Below are 14,136 nucleotides of genomic sequence, written 5' to 3'. Positions count from 1 at the left end.
TTCTTAAGTATGATGTTTTTGTCCTGTTGTCGTCGCCTACTTGAAAACCTGATGAAAAGAAATAAAGCAGTGGGGTCTGTTTATTTGAGTTAACCATTGTGATTAAAAAATAAATAAATATATATATATAAAAAAAGGGGGGGGGGGGGTATTCCTTGTGTGTATGAATGAATAGAAAGATACTTTATTTATCCTTATATGTGAGTGAACCTGACTAAAATAAAGCTTCCGGAGCCATATTTCTACTTTCTATTAATTTTTGACAACTTGCGTCATGCTGGTTTGTTTCATGAGATTATTAAACTCTAATTAAGCTGAATTAAAGTAAACATGGACACACACCTTGAGGAGAAACTGTGAGTCATGGACGGAAATGTCTTCCGCTAGTTTTTTGATCTTGGTCCAAACGCTGTCCTCTGAGTCCCAGTCCTGCTGACCTGGAGATGTGCTCTTCTGAACCAGCGAGCAACACACAATGTTCAGCAGGTGATACTAAAGGACGCACGGATATAAGAAAGACAGGCAGCAGGTTAGAGTTCAACTTGACCAGCACCATGAATATTCAGATGACAATATGCATGTGAAGTGAGAAAAATATCTTCTCGTACCTTTTTGTCTCTTAGCTCCTCTTCGGTTTCTTCATTTCCACTTTCCAACTCTGCGAATTCCTCCCGTCTGACAACAATGGTTTCCTCAAGTTCCTGGTTCCCCAGCTCACTTTCAACCACAGGTAACTCCGTGCTTCTCCCTGCATCTGCCTCCTCCAGCTCCTCTTCGAACAACACGTCGTCTTCCTCCGAACACTGCTGACAACAAACCAGTCACATTAAACAGTAACAAACACAGACTGAGTGCTTCAAACAGTTTGAAATAAGAATGTATTTTAAGTTAATATGTCTCACCCCACTTGTTTCTTCAAAACAAACAGGCATCTCTTCAGATATTTCATCCTGGTCAACATCACCTCCTCCACCACCACCTCTGCCCAGACCATGATGGAGCAATGAAGAAGGATGAGAAAAGCGACTGAGCAGAGGAGCGCTGGATGTGGAGAGCAAAGTGTCAGCAGGGACAGAGGAGGTCAAGGGAAAGGAGAGGCGAGGCGACTCTGTAGTTAGGAGCTTGTTCTCAGTGCTGAGGAGCGGTGAGGAGAGAGACGCAGATAAGGAAGAGGCAGAGAGAAGAGAGGATGTTGTGGAGGACAGTCTGGAGGGCTGGAGAGAGGGGGAAGAGGAAGGTTGTGCCGCCAGGTTTATGAGCGGAGAGCAGGTCTGGGGCATCAGCGTGGAGGTCTGAGCCAAGAACTTATTCTCCAGACTCGCAGGAGAGTAGTTGGAAGTCAAGCTTCTCCCACGTGTGACCTGCAGTTGCTCTGGCGGCTCCACATTTGCTCGCTGCAAAGTCAGAGCCTTCATTTCTGCAGAAAAAGACATCAATCACAATGGCTTTTATTCTGAGAAAGCATCGGGCTTGGAGATAAGCAGTTCAGCAGCATTCCTCCCACTGTTTAAACAACCGTTGTACTATTGTACTTAAGGGTGTATTGCTCAGTGAAGCCATATAAAAGGCGCAAAGTCTGAAAATTGTCAGCAAACTCAACTAGAGACCAAAATAAATGTCTTTAAACTGGAAGGCAAGGAATAAATAAATAATAATAATAATAAACCCTGTACAGTATTTCCTTTTCCTTCTGGTATTCACTTTTTTTATATATATATAATTCTGTAAATAAAGTGTATATAGTATGTAATGTGTTGAGTGTCTGTACTTTGCTGCTGCAACTTTGAAATTTCCCAGTTTGCGATGAATAAAGCATCTATCTATTCATTTATCTGTCTATCTAAATAAATAAATAAATAAAATACGACGTTTCAAACTAGAGTTTTTGGTAAAGCTTATATTCAAAATACAGTTATGGGGAAAGTAAACTAGACATTTAAACTAGACATTTAGAGGGGGGAAAAAAGCCTGACACACCTGACACATTACTAAAGACGCTTCCTCGCAGACTATTTCTAATCAGTAGAATGAGTCAAGTTACAGGCGTGGCGGTGGTTCGCTGCCAGCAACGACGTAAGACGCAGAAAACTCACCGCAAACCCCACACTTTAAACTCCTCAGGAAACCCACAGACAATGAGCAATCGCGTATTCGGTGTTAAGTTTGACTTAGAGCGTCGTTATCGATGTTGAAGTTGTCTGCGAAGTACGAACTGACTTCCGGGTTAAGACAAATAGCGAGCGCTGATTGGTCGTTTTTTTTTTTTTTTTTACCGTAATAAAGGGTATAATCAAATCATCATCTATCAAATAAATTAAAAAGCTAATGCTTGGTTGGGAGATAATACGTGATAGGAGATCAATAAAAAAAAAAACAAGATAAACGCATGTTTTATCTGTTTAAGTGCAAAACACAATACACTCGTGTAATAAAGAGGTTGGCGTTACCGTAATCCCTCGTGCACTGCGCATACCCGAGGAAGTTGCGATTGCTTTATTTCCGCTGCAGCAGCGAGGACGGACGGGCACGTCAAAAAAGAAAGGAAAATGTGGACAGTGAGGACAAACTAAGGCCGGAGAAGGATCACGGAACCCACCGCCGCCACTCATCGCCGAGCTCGGTTGCTAGGTAGCGGTTATCGTTCAAAGCTGCCCCCCGGTGAATATTTTTTTTTTACTTTCGTTCAAAAGGGTCGTTTTGAGGTGATCTCGGGGCATTTTTTTTGAGGAAGCCAGCTTCCCCCCCCCCCATCCACCTCCCCCCCTCACACCCCTCCAGCTAGAGATGGGGACGAGAGCCAGTCGCATTCAGGAAGACCCGCTTCCCTCTCCTTTCCGAAAAGATGGCACGAAGAGAGATTCGTACCGGCGAGCCCGCTGCCCGCGGCCCACCAGCCTCGTCGTGGATTTCTCCGTGAGCTTCGAGGAGACGGAGGCCAACCAGAGCCGATCGGAGGAAGGCAGCGACTCGGATTTGGGGCAGCACGGGGCGAGCGCGGACGGCAGCCCCGCCGACCACCACCACCATCACCACCACCACCACCACCATCACCACAGCGGCGGCGGCAGCGGCAGCGGCAGCGGCAGCGTCCCCTCCGGCATCGGACAGGCTTCGCCCGCCGCGGACGACGACAACAACAGCGACGGGAAGCCCGAGGAGGAAGGCACCATGAGCCCGGAGGCTCCGGCCGACGCGGAGCTCCAGCCCGGAGCGGAGACAGGCCCCACGCCCCACCGCACTTTCTCCGAGCGGCTGCCCGTGAATCGGCACTCCTCCTCCCGCAGCGTCGGCCCAAGATCCGTCCGGGTCCGGGGCACGCACCAGCGGCCGGTGTCCGAGGCTTGGATCGGCCTTTACCGTGTCAACAATCGCCATGGCAGTAAGTTCATATCTACACAGTCTATTTGTTTGTTTGTTTATTTATTTATTTGACAGCCACCAGGAAGAAATATAGGCAATATTGTCCAATCACATTTTTTTTTTCCTTAAAGCGAGAAAGAGAAAGGCACCAAAGCCTCACTCCTTCACATTTGGTGTCATTGAAAAGCCCCAAATGTCCTCTATAGATAGCAAAATGAGTTAATTCGGTAGTATGCAGTGGGTGGGAGATATTCAGGTTTATTAATGTCCTTCACCTACGACTTTTTTTTCCCAGCTAGACGAGTAACCTTGGCTTTTATCCTTTTGTCCTTAATCTCCCCCCATCTTCTGTTTCACTCATTTTTTTTGTATTGTTTTCGTTTTTAAGAAATTTTTGTTTTAAAAAATTTTTATTCCATTACACACTGATTATTTTGTACCTCTGCACAGCACTGTGGTGAGCTGAGGTTGTTTTTATACTACTGGTAGTCAGGAGGATAGGGACAGTGCACATAAATGAACATCTATTCAGACAGTAATAGATGTAAATATGCCAGATTATAGCAACGTCTCTAGGCAGGTAAGACAAAAACATGATAACAGGACAATAGATCACAACAATAGCACATCACAAGGCAGGACATTAAGTTAAAAGTCTATGGTCGCTGTTCCGGATCTTACTGGCCTTTACGGAAAGAGCAAAATCACTACTGTATGCCCATATAATTTCCATTATCCGTGGGACATTTTCCCCTAAAACTGGCTCACCTCCATCAGTAGACGTGGTATAACTTGTCTTAAAATGCCAGGACAACCCACATGCAAGTCAACAAGTCATTTTCACAAGAAGCTCGTAGTCATAGATGTGTTAGGGCTTGATGATTTCAGAAATGACTCAATATCAGATCAAAGAAACTATAACGAAATTTGGGTTATAACTATGGATGATTTCAAAACAGCTGATGATGAACTGGAGGCAGTGGGAAATAATTGGGGGGAATTTATGGGGGAATTATGCATTTATGGATGACTTGACTTAAACGTTTTTGTAGAAAAGTCATACTTTAACGCACAGAAAGGGGACGTTCCTGCATTAAAAAATGTCTCCGGTGTGACCCTCAGTCAACCCAGTCTGAAATTAAAATGGATTACATCAGGCATTTACATTCCTCCGCAGATAATCTCCTTTCCCGTGCTCGCACGCTGACTAAAATCTTCAGAGACCCCATTGTGCGAAGCGGAGCCGTGGCGTAAAACTTGGAAGTGGTGACATGCGAGCTCTTTCATGTCACAAGGCCCTGTTGACAGCGGTTTGTCGGTGTGAAATCCTGCAAACGACTGCACTTAGTCGTAACGCCGCATTAAAATGAGAACATGGGTTTGCAGGGGAAGCGATAACACACACACACATACACAGGGCCTTGCATTAGTTTATCAAGACGCGCGGAGATGGCGGCGATGTGGCGGCAAAAGTGACGTTTTTTTTTTTTTTTTGAGCCAAAACACAACGGTGTGGCGGCTATCCCGGGCCAGCCCTCTAGCAAGTGTAGGGAAATGGGTCACAACTTCACATGCCAGCGCTCTCCGTTGGCAGCCGCCCCTCGCATGGAGGAGGGGGAATGTAGGGCAGCAAGGCACCGGTTTCCGAATGGCAGCTCCCATCCACAGATGGCTCTGGATCCCTCAGGCCTGAGTCACTGTTTTCAAATGGTGCACGCAGTCGAACGGACCTATTTAAGGTCGGCCGCATTCATTCACACCGTCTCTAGGAGGGGAGAGCGCGCGCTGCATTCGCCCTGACTCACTGCGGCTGCTCTGTGGTTTTGCGGCGTCCAAACACATCTCTGTTTGGACGCCGCTTTCGCACGCGCATCATCTATCTATTTTTTATATCTCACAGCGACACAGTGAGTTAATTACAGCTCTGCCGTGTCTCCTCCGCCCTCTCCAGATATCCGATGTCCTTTCTGCTCGAAGCCTTTCCCCGGGGGGCGGATTGAGGATCACCTGTTGAGCTGCCTCACCTCACCTCCCCTACCGTATAACAGTAAGCATCACATCACAGAAATGCTCCAGCAGCTGTGTGTGTATGTGTGTGTGTGTATGTATTTTTAAAGGCGTCTTCTTGTTGCTCTGTGTGTTTATTTGCAGCGGATGTGCTCAGCAAAGACAGCGGAGAGTGCTCTATCTGTTTGGAGGATCTGGTTCAGGGAGAGACCATCGCCAGACTGGCTTGCCTCTGCGTCTACCATAAGAGGTAACCAAGTTCAGTGTTTACACATCATCTGTCTATTGGCTAATCGACAATTTGCCCGCATCTGACCACCAGCGATGGGAGGTTGGCTCGTGCAGGGCACCGCTGCTGATGCCGTGGTTCGGGGTTCAATACGATGTCAGTTCATTTAGAAACATTTGTTTCACTTTTACTTAAAACTAAAACTGATTTTGTCACCAGTTCCGGAGATTTAGGGAATTACCACAGTATTTTGCCTCGAGTTTCACGTCTTGCATCATGTCTTGAATCTCCGTCACACTTGAACTAATCTCACTGCGCAAGACTTCTAACAAAAGGACTTAGGAAATGAAAGATCTGAGGATTTTATGGATCAATCCTTTTTATTATTAATATTATTATTTGGTATGAAGAGTTATTTAACGCAGATATGTGTCAGCTTTCTGTTATGGTTCTTACATACTGTTCTGGCCACGCCCCCTGAGTGGCAAAAACATGGGGAAATGTATCAGTAAATGCAGTGAGACTGGGGGAAAATGTGGATTATCAGATCAAATGAAAGACAATTGGACTCGGAAATGATTCATATTAACTAACAAACAGCAAATGGTTCATGGACACTGACATATGGCCAGAAATCAGTTCTGATATTTATACGGACCTGATTTTAATGCTGGGAAATACGCAATATACTACAGTATGACCCAGTATGACAGCGACAACAGCTTTGTACTAGATTTACTTATTTTGAAAAGTGAATTAGCCTCAGTTTAGCTTTTGGTCATTTAATTTATGATAAATGTAGCTAAATAAAAGATGCTAACGCTAACAGCTTTACTGAGAAGTAACGTTAGCCATGTTAGCGTCTGACCGGACGTTAAAGGGATGACGAGGAGTGACGGCAAATACTTTTATTTTATTTTATTTTATTTTTTTTTTGTTCTTATTTATTGTTGGAACTGAAATAGTTATTTTAGGCCGTAACTACACCAAAACAACAACATCCGCAAACTTATCTGACAGCCCTCCAGAACGTAACTTAAGAAGTAACTTAATGTACTTCATCAAAAAAATAAATAAATAAATAAATACAGCATAAATTAATATTACCTGACACTAAATGAGAACCCCATGAGGACCCAGTTCGGATTCCTTTTCCAGTATTTATCTTATCCATCGCCATCACCGCCGTCTCGCCTCGAAGCATCGTGACTTATTCTGCTGTTGAATGGCAGCAGCTACACAGGTTAATTATCAAGCTGCTGCCACCTAGTGGAAGAGTGTTTAATTGACACCATACGTTACTGGCATAGACGAACAAAGGCGAATTATTTTGCAGTAAATAAATAATAAATTTGCGTTTCCGCTTTTCTGGATTAACCACGCCCACTTCCATATTCTGACCTATCACAGAGTAGCGTCCGAACACGACATGAGAAAAAAGGTCGTATGCAACAGCCTTTACCTTTGTGGTGTGTTCACGCAGCCCCTTTGTAGCCGGTTGTTCTTTGGTGTTGGTTTTAATCAGTCTGTGACTTACAACCTAACTTTACACATCACGTCTCGGCTCTTCTCTCTGGTCCCTTTTGTTTTTGTGGTTTCTGCAACTGAAAACGTGTGGTGACCGTTCTACAGAAAACAAGGAAGCACCAGTGCACAGAGAGGGACCCAGTGTCCTTTCCCATGATGGGACGTTCTAAAGTTATCCTGGCATGCATGAATCATTATATTTCAAACGGGATATGTTCCCATTACTGAGCGAAATAAGTGTTTGTGTGGTCTAACAGTTAATTTTAAATAGGGCCGAGAGCTTGTGCCTCCGTTGAATCGACTCATTACGTTCTGATCCGACTCGCTCAGGGGTCTGCAGGATCCGTTAGCCAAGAGTTTTGTGACAATTTCGAAAGTTCGCGGAAAAATAAATTGCTGCGAAGCTGCGGAAGGGCAGCCACCAGTGTTTTTTTTTTTTTGCATGTTTCAGCCCTTTACTGCCATTTACTGTATCTCAGTTTCAAAGGGCGCTTGGTGTTTTGCCACTCCCGACTTCCAAGGAGCCTTTAGTTTCGTTTCACTTTAGCTCCAGCGTAGGAGACGACAAGTTCAGGCCGTCTATCGCTTTATTTTTAAGTCAGAGCTGAGCCATCATTGTGTGTTATAAGTAGATGTACGAGCAGCAGACGGATTTACGCACCCACCCTCCGTTTTCCCACACTACGACAAATTAACCGCCAACGTCAGTTCATCTCAGATGAGGCCGCCTGACTTTGATTTTCTTCTCAGGGAGGGTTTGACTTTCAGTTCTGTACCTCGGCTCGTAGGTGTGGCTGTGTAATTAACGTTTCAATCCACCCTGTACAGTGATTTGGAAGAAAAGGGAAAAAAAAAAAAAAAAAACGCCACCGGCAACTTAAAATCACTGTGAACCGTGACATGGATGAAAATAATTAATAATTAATGCAGAGTCGCCAAAATATTAGGTACACAAGTGAAAGCAAATGCGTGCTGATGTGACAATCTTAGCTTCATGAAGGTTATAACAACAACAACAATAATAATAATGTTCAGTTTATGTTAGAAGCTGGTTTGTGGTGCTGTTGAGCTGGATTCAGTTAAAGCTTATGTCTGCAACAGGGGGTCCACAGGGCTACTACGTGGGGGGTCACAAAATCTTTGGTTGATGATTTTTTTTTTTTAATTTCCCACACAAATTTTAATTTCTTTACAAACACATTAACATGAATCCAACATATTTTAGTAAAGGGATAAGAGATAACTTAATATTGAATGCAAAATGATAATAATAATGTTTATTTATAAATAGCACTAGGCCAAGTTTAATATACAACACATACAGTAGGTAATGGGTCACTACTTAATCTCTCCATCAGTCTGAGGATCCTTGACCTGAAAATCACTAAAGGCCTCATAGTTAAAGTGTTTCTGTTATATGGTGTATTTCTGTTATGGTGCCTATACAAACCTGAATACCATATTTAGCCTGTATTAGAAGGCGTCTGTTTACACTCGTGTACCTAATGACCTGAACATTCCTCTGGGTGGTATATGAGACAGCAGCAGCTCTTTCAATCAGTCACGGCTCTGTACGCGAGTTGTTTTTGAGTAAATGCCGCATGAAATACGCAACTTTTCTTCTGATTTCACTAATAAAAGTCATTGTGGGATTTGACCCACTCATTTTTTTTTTTTTTTACTGTGCGACAACTTTCATTCCTCAAGAACAAAACCACTCAGAGTGATTCTGACTTTTGTGATAGAAACTGCAGAGTCTCGGTTTTCAAACGAGGCCAGGACCAAACACGAGCCCCAAAATGTTCATGAACAGCATTGAATTGACTTCGGGCACGTCCTAAACAGCCTGCGAAAAGCCTGGAACAATACGAGGTTAATTATTGTTTTCACTGTGGTTTAAACTCGTCATTTGTCGCCTTGATCTGGTTAAATTGACGGTGTTAAAAAAAAAAAAAAAAAAAGGGAAAATCTGCTCAGTGTCAATGAAGCATCAGCTCATTGTTTCAGCTTTACATCAGTGATTAAAGTAAATAAACGTAAGCGGGAGCTTTAGACGTCTTATCTCTTGTCCCTCAAACAGGCCAGCGAAACTTTAAAGGGATTCGCAGCCCGGCCGCAGTGATTACATTTAATCTGGTTTAAGTGGATTACGCCCCGTGGGAGACTTCAAATGTTCTGCCGCGTTAACACGAGCTGATCAAATGTCCCGTTTGTCTTGTCTCTTGTGCAGCTGCATCGACTCCTGGTCCAAGGTGAAGCCCTGCTGCCCCGAGCACCCCTTCGATTGACTCGCGTGTTCTGCCCCAGTGACCAACCCCGACTCAGGTACGTGTTTGGACCCGAGACGGAGAGTTACCGGAGTCTGCTGCGGCCGCTAACGTTTGCATCTCACCACGTCACCACACGTGGGCCAAGTCATGGCATGTTTGGCAAAGTTAGCTTTAGCTTTAGCTTTACCAGACACACAAAGGAATCAAAAAAACCGTTTCTTAGTGTCCCACCGTGAGAAGTGCAGTCACAACAGATGAAGACAGACATTATGCTAACGCTAAAGCAAACAATAACTAAAGTGCACAGCAGATGAGGACGTTCACTAGTATTAGCAATAAAATAAAATGAAGAGTCCACAGCGTATATACAGACACAGCAGCAAATGTTTTAAAAGTCGTTCCTGAGTTCCTAAAATAACTGAGACGTAAAATGTCCAAACACAAGAATTTTCCTCTGAACAGAACGTCCTCCACTCAACTCAACTCTAAAAACAACCAGGGGCCGAAACTAAATGCTGCACATGGGCAGAATAAGAACGTTTGACATAAAAGCAATAAAACAACAGAAACAGTAACACAGATTTTTAAAGCACGAAATGTTATTGTATCTCCGGCAGCTACACACCCCCCAAAGAAAAGTTGATGCGGGGTGTGTCTACGTCAGAGGCAAGAGCTGCAACCTGTAATTAATCCATCGCTGACATATAGATGATTGATTCATTTTTTTTGTGTTTTATAAATTGGGGCATAATTAGCAGTTTATTCAAACAAACCCAACAGATGAACAAGAAAATAATTAACTCAAACAAATACAAAACAACAATAGATTTAGATGAATGCAGGCCGTCAGATGGATCTCTGGATTGGTGATCAGCTCAGTGAGACGTGACGAACGCAAAAGGATGACGTAGCTCAAGTTCACGCAGAAGGCTTCTTTTTTTATTATAGTAGTATATCTCACATTCCATGTTGCACTCGGGCCATTGGGTTTCCATTTGATATGATACACTATGCATGCTAAAACAACAGAAACAGTAACAGATTTTTAAAGCACGAAATGTTATTGTATCTCCGGCAGCTACACACCCCCCAAAGAAAAGTTGATGCGGGGTGTGTCTACGTCAGAGGCAAGAGCTGCAACCTGTAATTAATCCCATCGCTGACATATCAGATGATTGATTCATTTTTTTTTTGTTGTTTTTATAAATTGGGGCATAATTAGCAGTTTTATTCAAACAAAACCCAACAGATGAACAAAGAAAATAATTAACTCAAACAAAACAAAACAAAACCAATAGATTTAGATGAATGCAGGGCCGGTCAGATGGATCTCTGTGATTGGCTGATCAGCTCAGTGAGACGTGACGAACGCAAACAGGATGACGTAGCTCAAAGTTCACGCAGAAAGGCTTCTTTTTTTATTATTAGTAGTATCATCTCACATTCCACTGTTCAGCCTCGGGGCCATTCGGGTTTTCCCATTTTGCATCATGATTACACACTAATGCCACCTGCTGGTATGGAGAGTTATTACCCATTTTCTTTTTTTTCTTTTTTTTATTTAGTTTATTTCTTGAAGGAACCATGTAAAAAATACATTGATTACATAAGGCAAATGTTTTGTACCGGATTTAGCTAATGGCTAATTTCCAGCTGCAGTCCTTGGGCAGGTGGAAGCAATAAGATAAGAAATGCACGTAAACGCACACGCTGTAACTTTCACGTGGGCGCAGAACATATGAGCAAATTGTGGTCGCTGTGGTACGTTACATAGTTGCTGTTAGTTCTTAAATGTGAGGAATCCTTTACGTTCACATGATGAATACAACTTCTAAATAGTATATCAGGCCTTTAAATGGAAACTATGGAAAGTTGTGTGTATGTATTTCTCTATCGTTAAAAATTATGTATGTTACGGTGAGTGCCTGTAAATTGAATTAGTTTGGGAATAATAAATGTTTTTTAGTTATTTTTAGTTAAAGTGAAACTTTAACTAAACTTCTCTGTCTCTCTCTCTGTCCCTTCCAGGAGACTACACTGAATCCCAATAAGATCCTAATAAACGTGTGTAATTGAACAAACAAAAAGCTCGCCGTCCCTCTCAGACGCCAGTATTTCAGCGGACGCTCTCCTCTTGGAATCGCAGAACCCACATTTGACCCTCCCACGCCAAAAACTCCACGACGGCCGCTCCAATTAAATCTGCCTCGTGTGAACAGAAGTGCCGGTTGTTTAATCCGCTGAAGAAGAAGAAGAAGAAGAAGAAGAAGAAGGAAAAAAAAATAAATAAATCTTATCATCCCGGAACGATCTTGAACCTGGAAGAAGAAAAAAAAAAAGAATCACATTAACTGTGACTCTGGATCCTCTCCTGTGTATTTTTATCTCCTTCCCAACGGGATATTTTTATTTTATCAAGTATTTTGCAAAAAAAAAAAAAAAAACAACTAAAAACAAACAAAAAAAAAAACAAAACAAAACAAGAGTATTGTTCCACGTCACGCATCGGATGAATGTTTTCTTTCCTCGGCTCGCCCCAGATGATCCGACCTCACACTGAAAGCGTGAACACATGGACGTTGCCTCTTTACTTTGAACCAGCCGGAGGGTGAGGGCTTGATTTTTTTTTGGTGAAAGGGGAGGAGGCTGCTGTTAATAGATGTTTTCTGTCAGCGTTTCGGAGGAAGTTTTGGGGGCTAATTTCTTCTTCTTCTTCTTCTTCTTCTTCTTCTGTTTTTACCCCCCCCCTCCCTCCCCCAGGTCAGTTTCTTGTAGGTTAGCGCTGAGTTTTGATGATGTGCTGCTGCTCGGTGACCGTAGTTGCCGTAGTAGCGCCGTTTTGAGCACTTTTTTGTCCGTCGAGGCTTTTTTTTTTTCTTTCTTTCTTTCTTTATTTTTGTCATAAGTTCTGGGATAAGATTGAGTGTGTTTGTGTTCAGACGACAACGACCAGGGACAAGATATGTCCTGAGCATGACTGTATATTCAACTGTGTGTGTGTGTGTGTGTGTGTGTGTGTGTTTACTGTAAATTGCCCAGAGGTCTGCTTGTTGAAGAAGCGGGTTCAAAGCTTTTCTTTTTTTTAATTTTAATTTACTGCATTTTGGTACTCGACATGTTCCAGTTTTTTTGTTTTTTCTTTTTCTTGTGTCCCCCCCTCCTCCCGCCTCACTCTCAAACTCTCTACAGGGGTGTAGTCCGGATTTTTTTTTTTTTTTTTGGACCAGCTCCCGAGTGACAGTTTCGCCATCTGGCTGCTTTAATGCCGGATCGCGGGAGGGGGGATAAAGGGACGAATGGATGGAGGGGTGTTTTTTTTTTTTTTTGGGGCATGTTTACACCATGTGGCATCTGCCTCTCTCCGCAACACTGGAGGCTATGGACAGCTGATGGTTAATTATTACATAAGCAGCCCTCTAACCCTCACCCCTCTCTCTCTCTCTCTCTTTTTTTTTTTTTAAATAAAAAAAAAAATAGGATTTCTGCTATTATATTACAACGTTGCTCATGATTATGTGTTAAACAGCTTTCTTTTTGCCTTTTCTTTTGCGTGTCTTTTGCGATTGCCTTTGAATGGTGACGGGGTGGTGGTTGTTTTTTTTTTTTTTTATATTTCTTTTTTTTTTGTTGTTTTTTTAAGGGCTGAACCCGAGGTGGTGGTGATGGTAGCGGCCAAATAAGCGACGGCTGCTCGTCAAATGCTGTCTAAGAGACAGGTTGCGGACAGGCCAGTGGAAAGAACAAAAAACATGAAATGAAAGGTCAATCTGTTCCATGCGATTAACTCGGTGTGGATCGGTTTTAGAGGTCCGGTCCCCCCCCCCCCCACTCCCCTCTTCCCCCCCCACTTCTTCCCCAGCCTCTGGGTCTCTTCTCTGTTGTTCTACAGTCTGAGGTGCTACTCCCTGCCCCGCCAATAGAGGGCGGCCCTGTGCATGTTTCTCATATTTTGTATTTTGATGATAGGACAAAAACAACAACAACGACAAACAAAAAAAAAAAAAAGATGCCTGAAGTCTTGTTTGTGCGATTACGGGGGAGGCATCGATCACTAGGTGTTAACATTTGCTGTGGTGATAAGTTATGATGTTGTATACTTTTGGCTGGGAGGGGTGTGGGGGTGTTTTGTGTGTTTCTGAGGGGTGGTGGCGGCGGCGGCGGCGGCGGCGGCGGTGGTGGTAGAGGAGGTTGAGGAGGTTGGGTTGTCACTAATGATAACAAGACAATCTAAAACCCCACATTACTCTCTTTTACTTTCCTACCCCCCCTCTAAGATGTGCGGTGCAATACCTCAATTTCTACCAATGCTAGCTAAATGCTCTGTGTGTGCGTGTGTGTGTGTGTGTAAACTAGCTCCTCTCCAATCAAGGATGGTGTTTTGTATAAATGTCCCTAAATCCACGGCCTGGGGTCGCCGCTGCGTCCGCCCCCGCCATTCGAGGCCATTAGACAAGAATGTTGTTTTTTTTTTTTGTTTTTTTTGTTTTGTTTTTTCAAAGAGTCACCACCGCAGCGGCGTCTGCATCCACAAGAAATGGACAATCTGCCTTTAACTCTGGTATAAAGACGAAATTGAATTTTATTTATTATTAAATTGTAAATATGTAATGCAATTTAAGACAGAAAAAGAAAAATAACGGCTCGGTCCTTGTCTGTTCAATATACTGTTTCTAAGCTCCGATCTTTTGTATGTCTCAGAAATTGTTTTTATATGTATTTTTTACAATAAATATGTGTGACAGA

General features: G+C 43.1%; 2 protein-coding genes across 4 annotated transcripts in view; one reads left to right on the top strand and one right to left on the bottom strand.

Annotated features, from left to right (window-relative positions):
* Positions 1-2,217, bottom strand: part of tep1 (telomerase-associated protein 1) — a 35,698-nt gene extending 33,481 nt beyond the window's left edge. Inside the window, exons 1-4 of one of the 3 annotated variants that reach the window (XM_047590243.1) lie at positions 2,094-2,217; positions 903-1,417; positions 609-806; positions 343-492 (exon numbers count right to left, since the gene is read on the bottom strand). In XM_047590243.1, coding sequence (XP_047446199.1) covers positions 343-492; positions 609-806; positions 903-1,415 — 861 coding nt within the window. In that variant the 5' untranslated portion in view covers positions 1,416-1,417; positions 2,094-2,217. The other 2 variants (XM_047590245.1, XM_047590244.1) reach the window with 2 other exon arrangements.
* A 275-nt stretch (positions 2,218-2,492) lies between these two features.
* zgc:66427 (uncharacterized protein LOC406256 homolog) lies at positions 2,493-14,136 on the top strand. The gene is made up of 5 exons (XM_047590545.1): positions 2,493-3,379; positions 5,312-5,407; positions 5,512-5,617; positions 9,354-9,448; positions 11,422-14,136. Exons 1-4 carry the CDS (start codon positions 2,785-2,787, stop codon positions 9,409-9,411), a joined length of 855 nt encoding a protein of 284 aa, XP_047446501.1. The 5' UTR covers positions 2,493-2,784; the 3' UTR covers positions 9,412-9,448; positions 11,422-14,136.

This window comes from Mugil cephalus, chromosome 7, assembly GCF_022458985.1.
Source record: "Mugil cephalus isolate CIBA_MC_2020 chromosome 7, CIBA_Mcephalus_1.1, whole genome shotgun sequence".
Lineage (NCBI taxonomy): Eukaryota > Metazoa > Chordata > Actinopteri > Mugiliformes > Mugilidae > Mugil > Mugil cephalus.
Note: the sequence above shows the minus strand (reverse complement) of the source record. Positions and strands in the feature narration are given on the sequence as shown.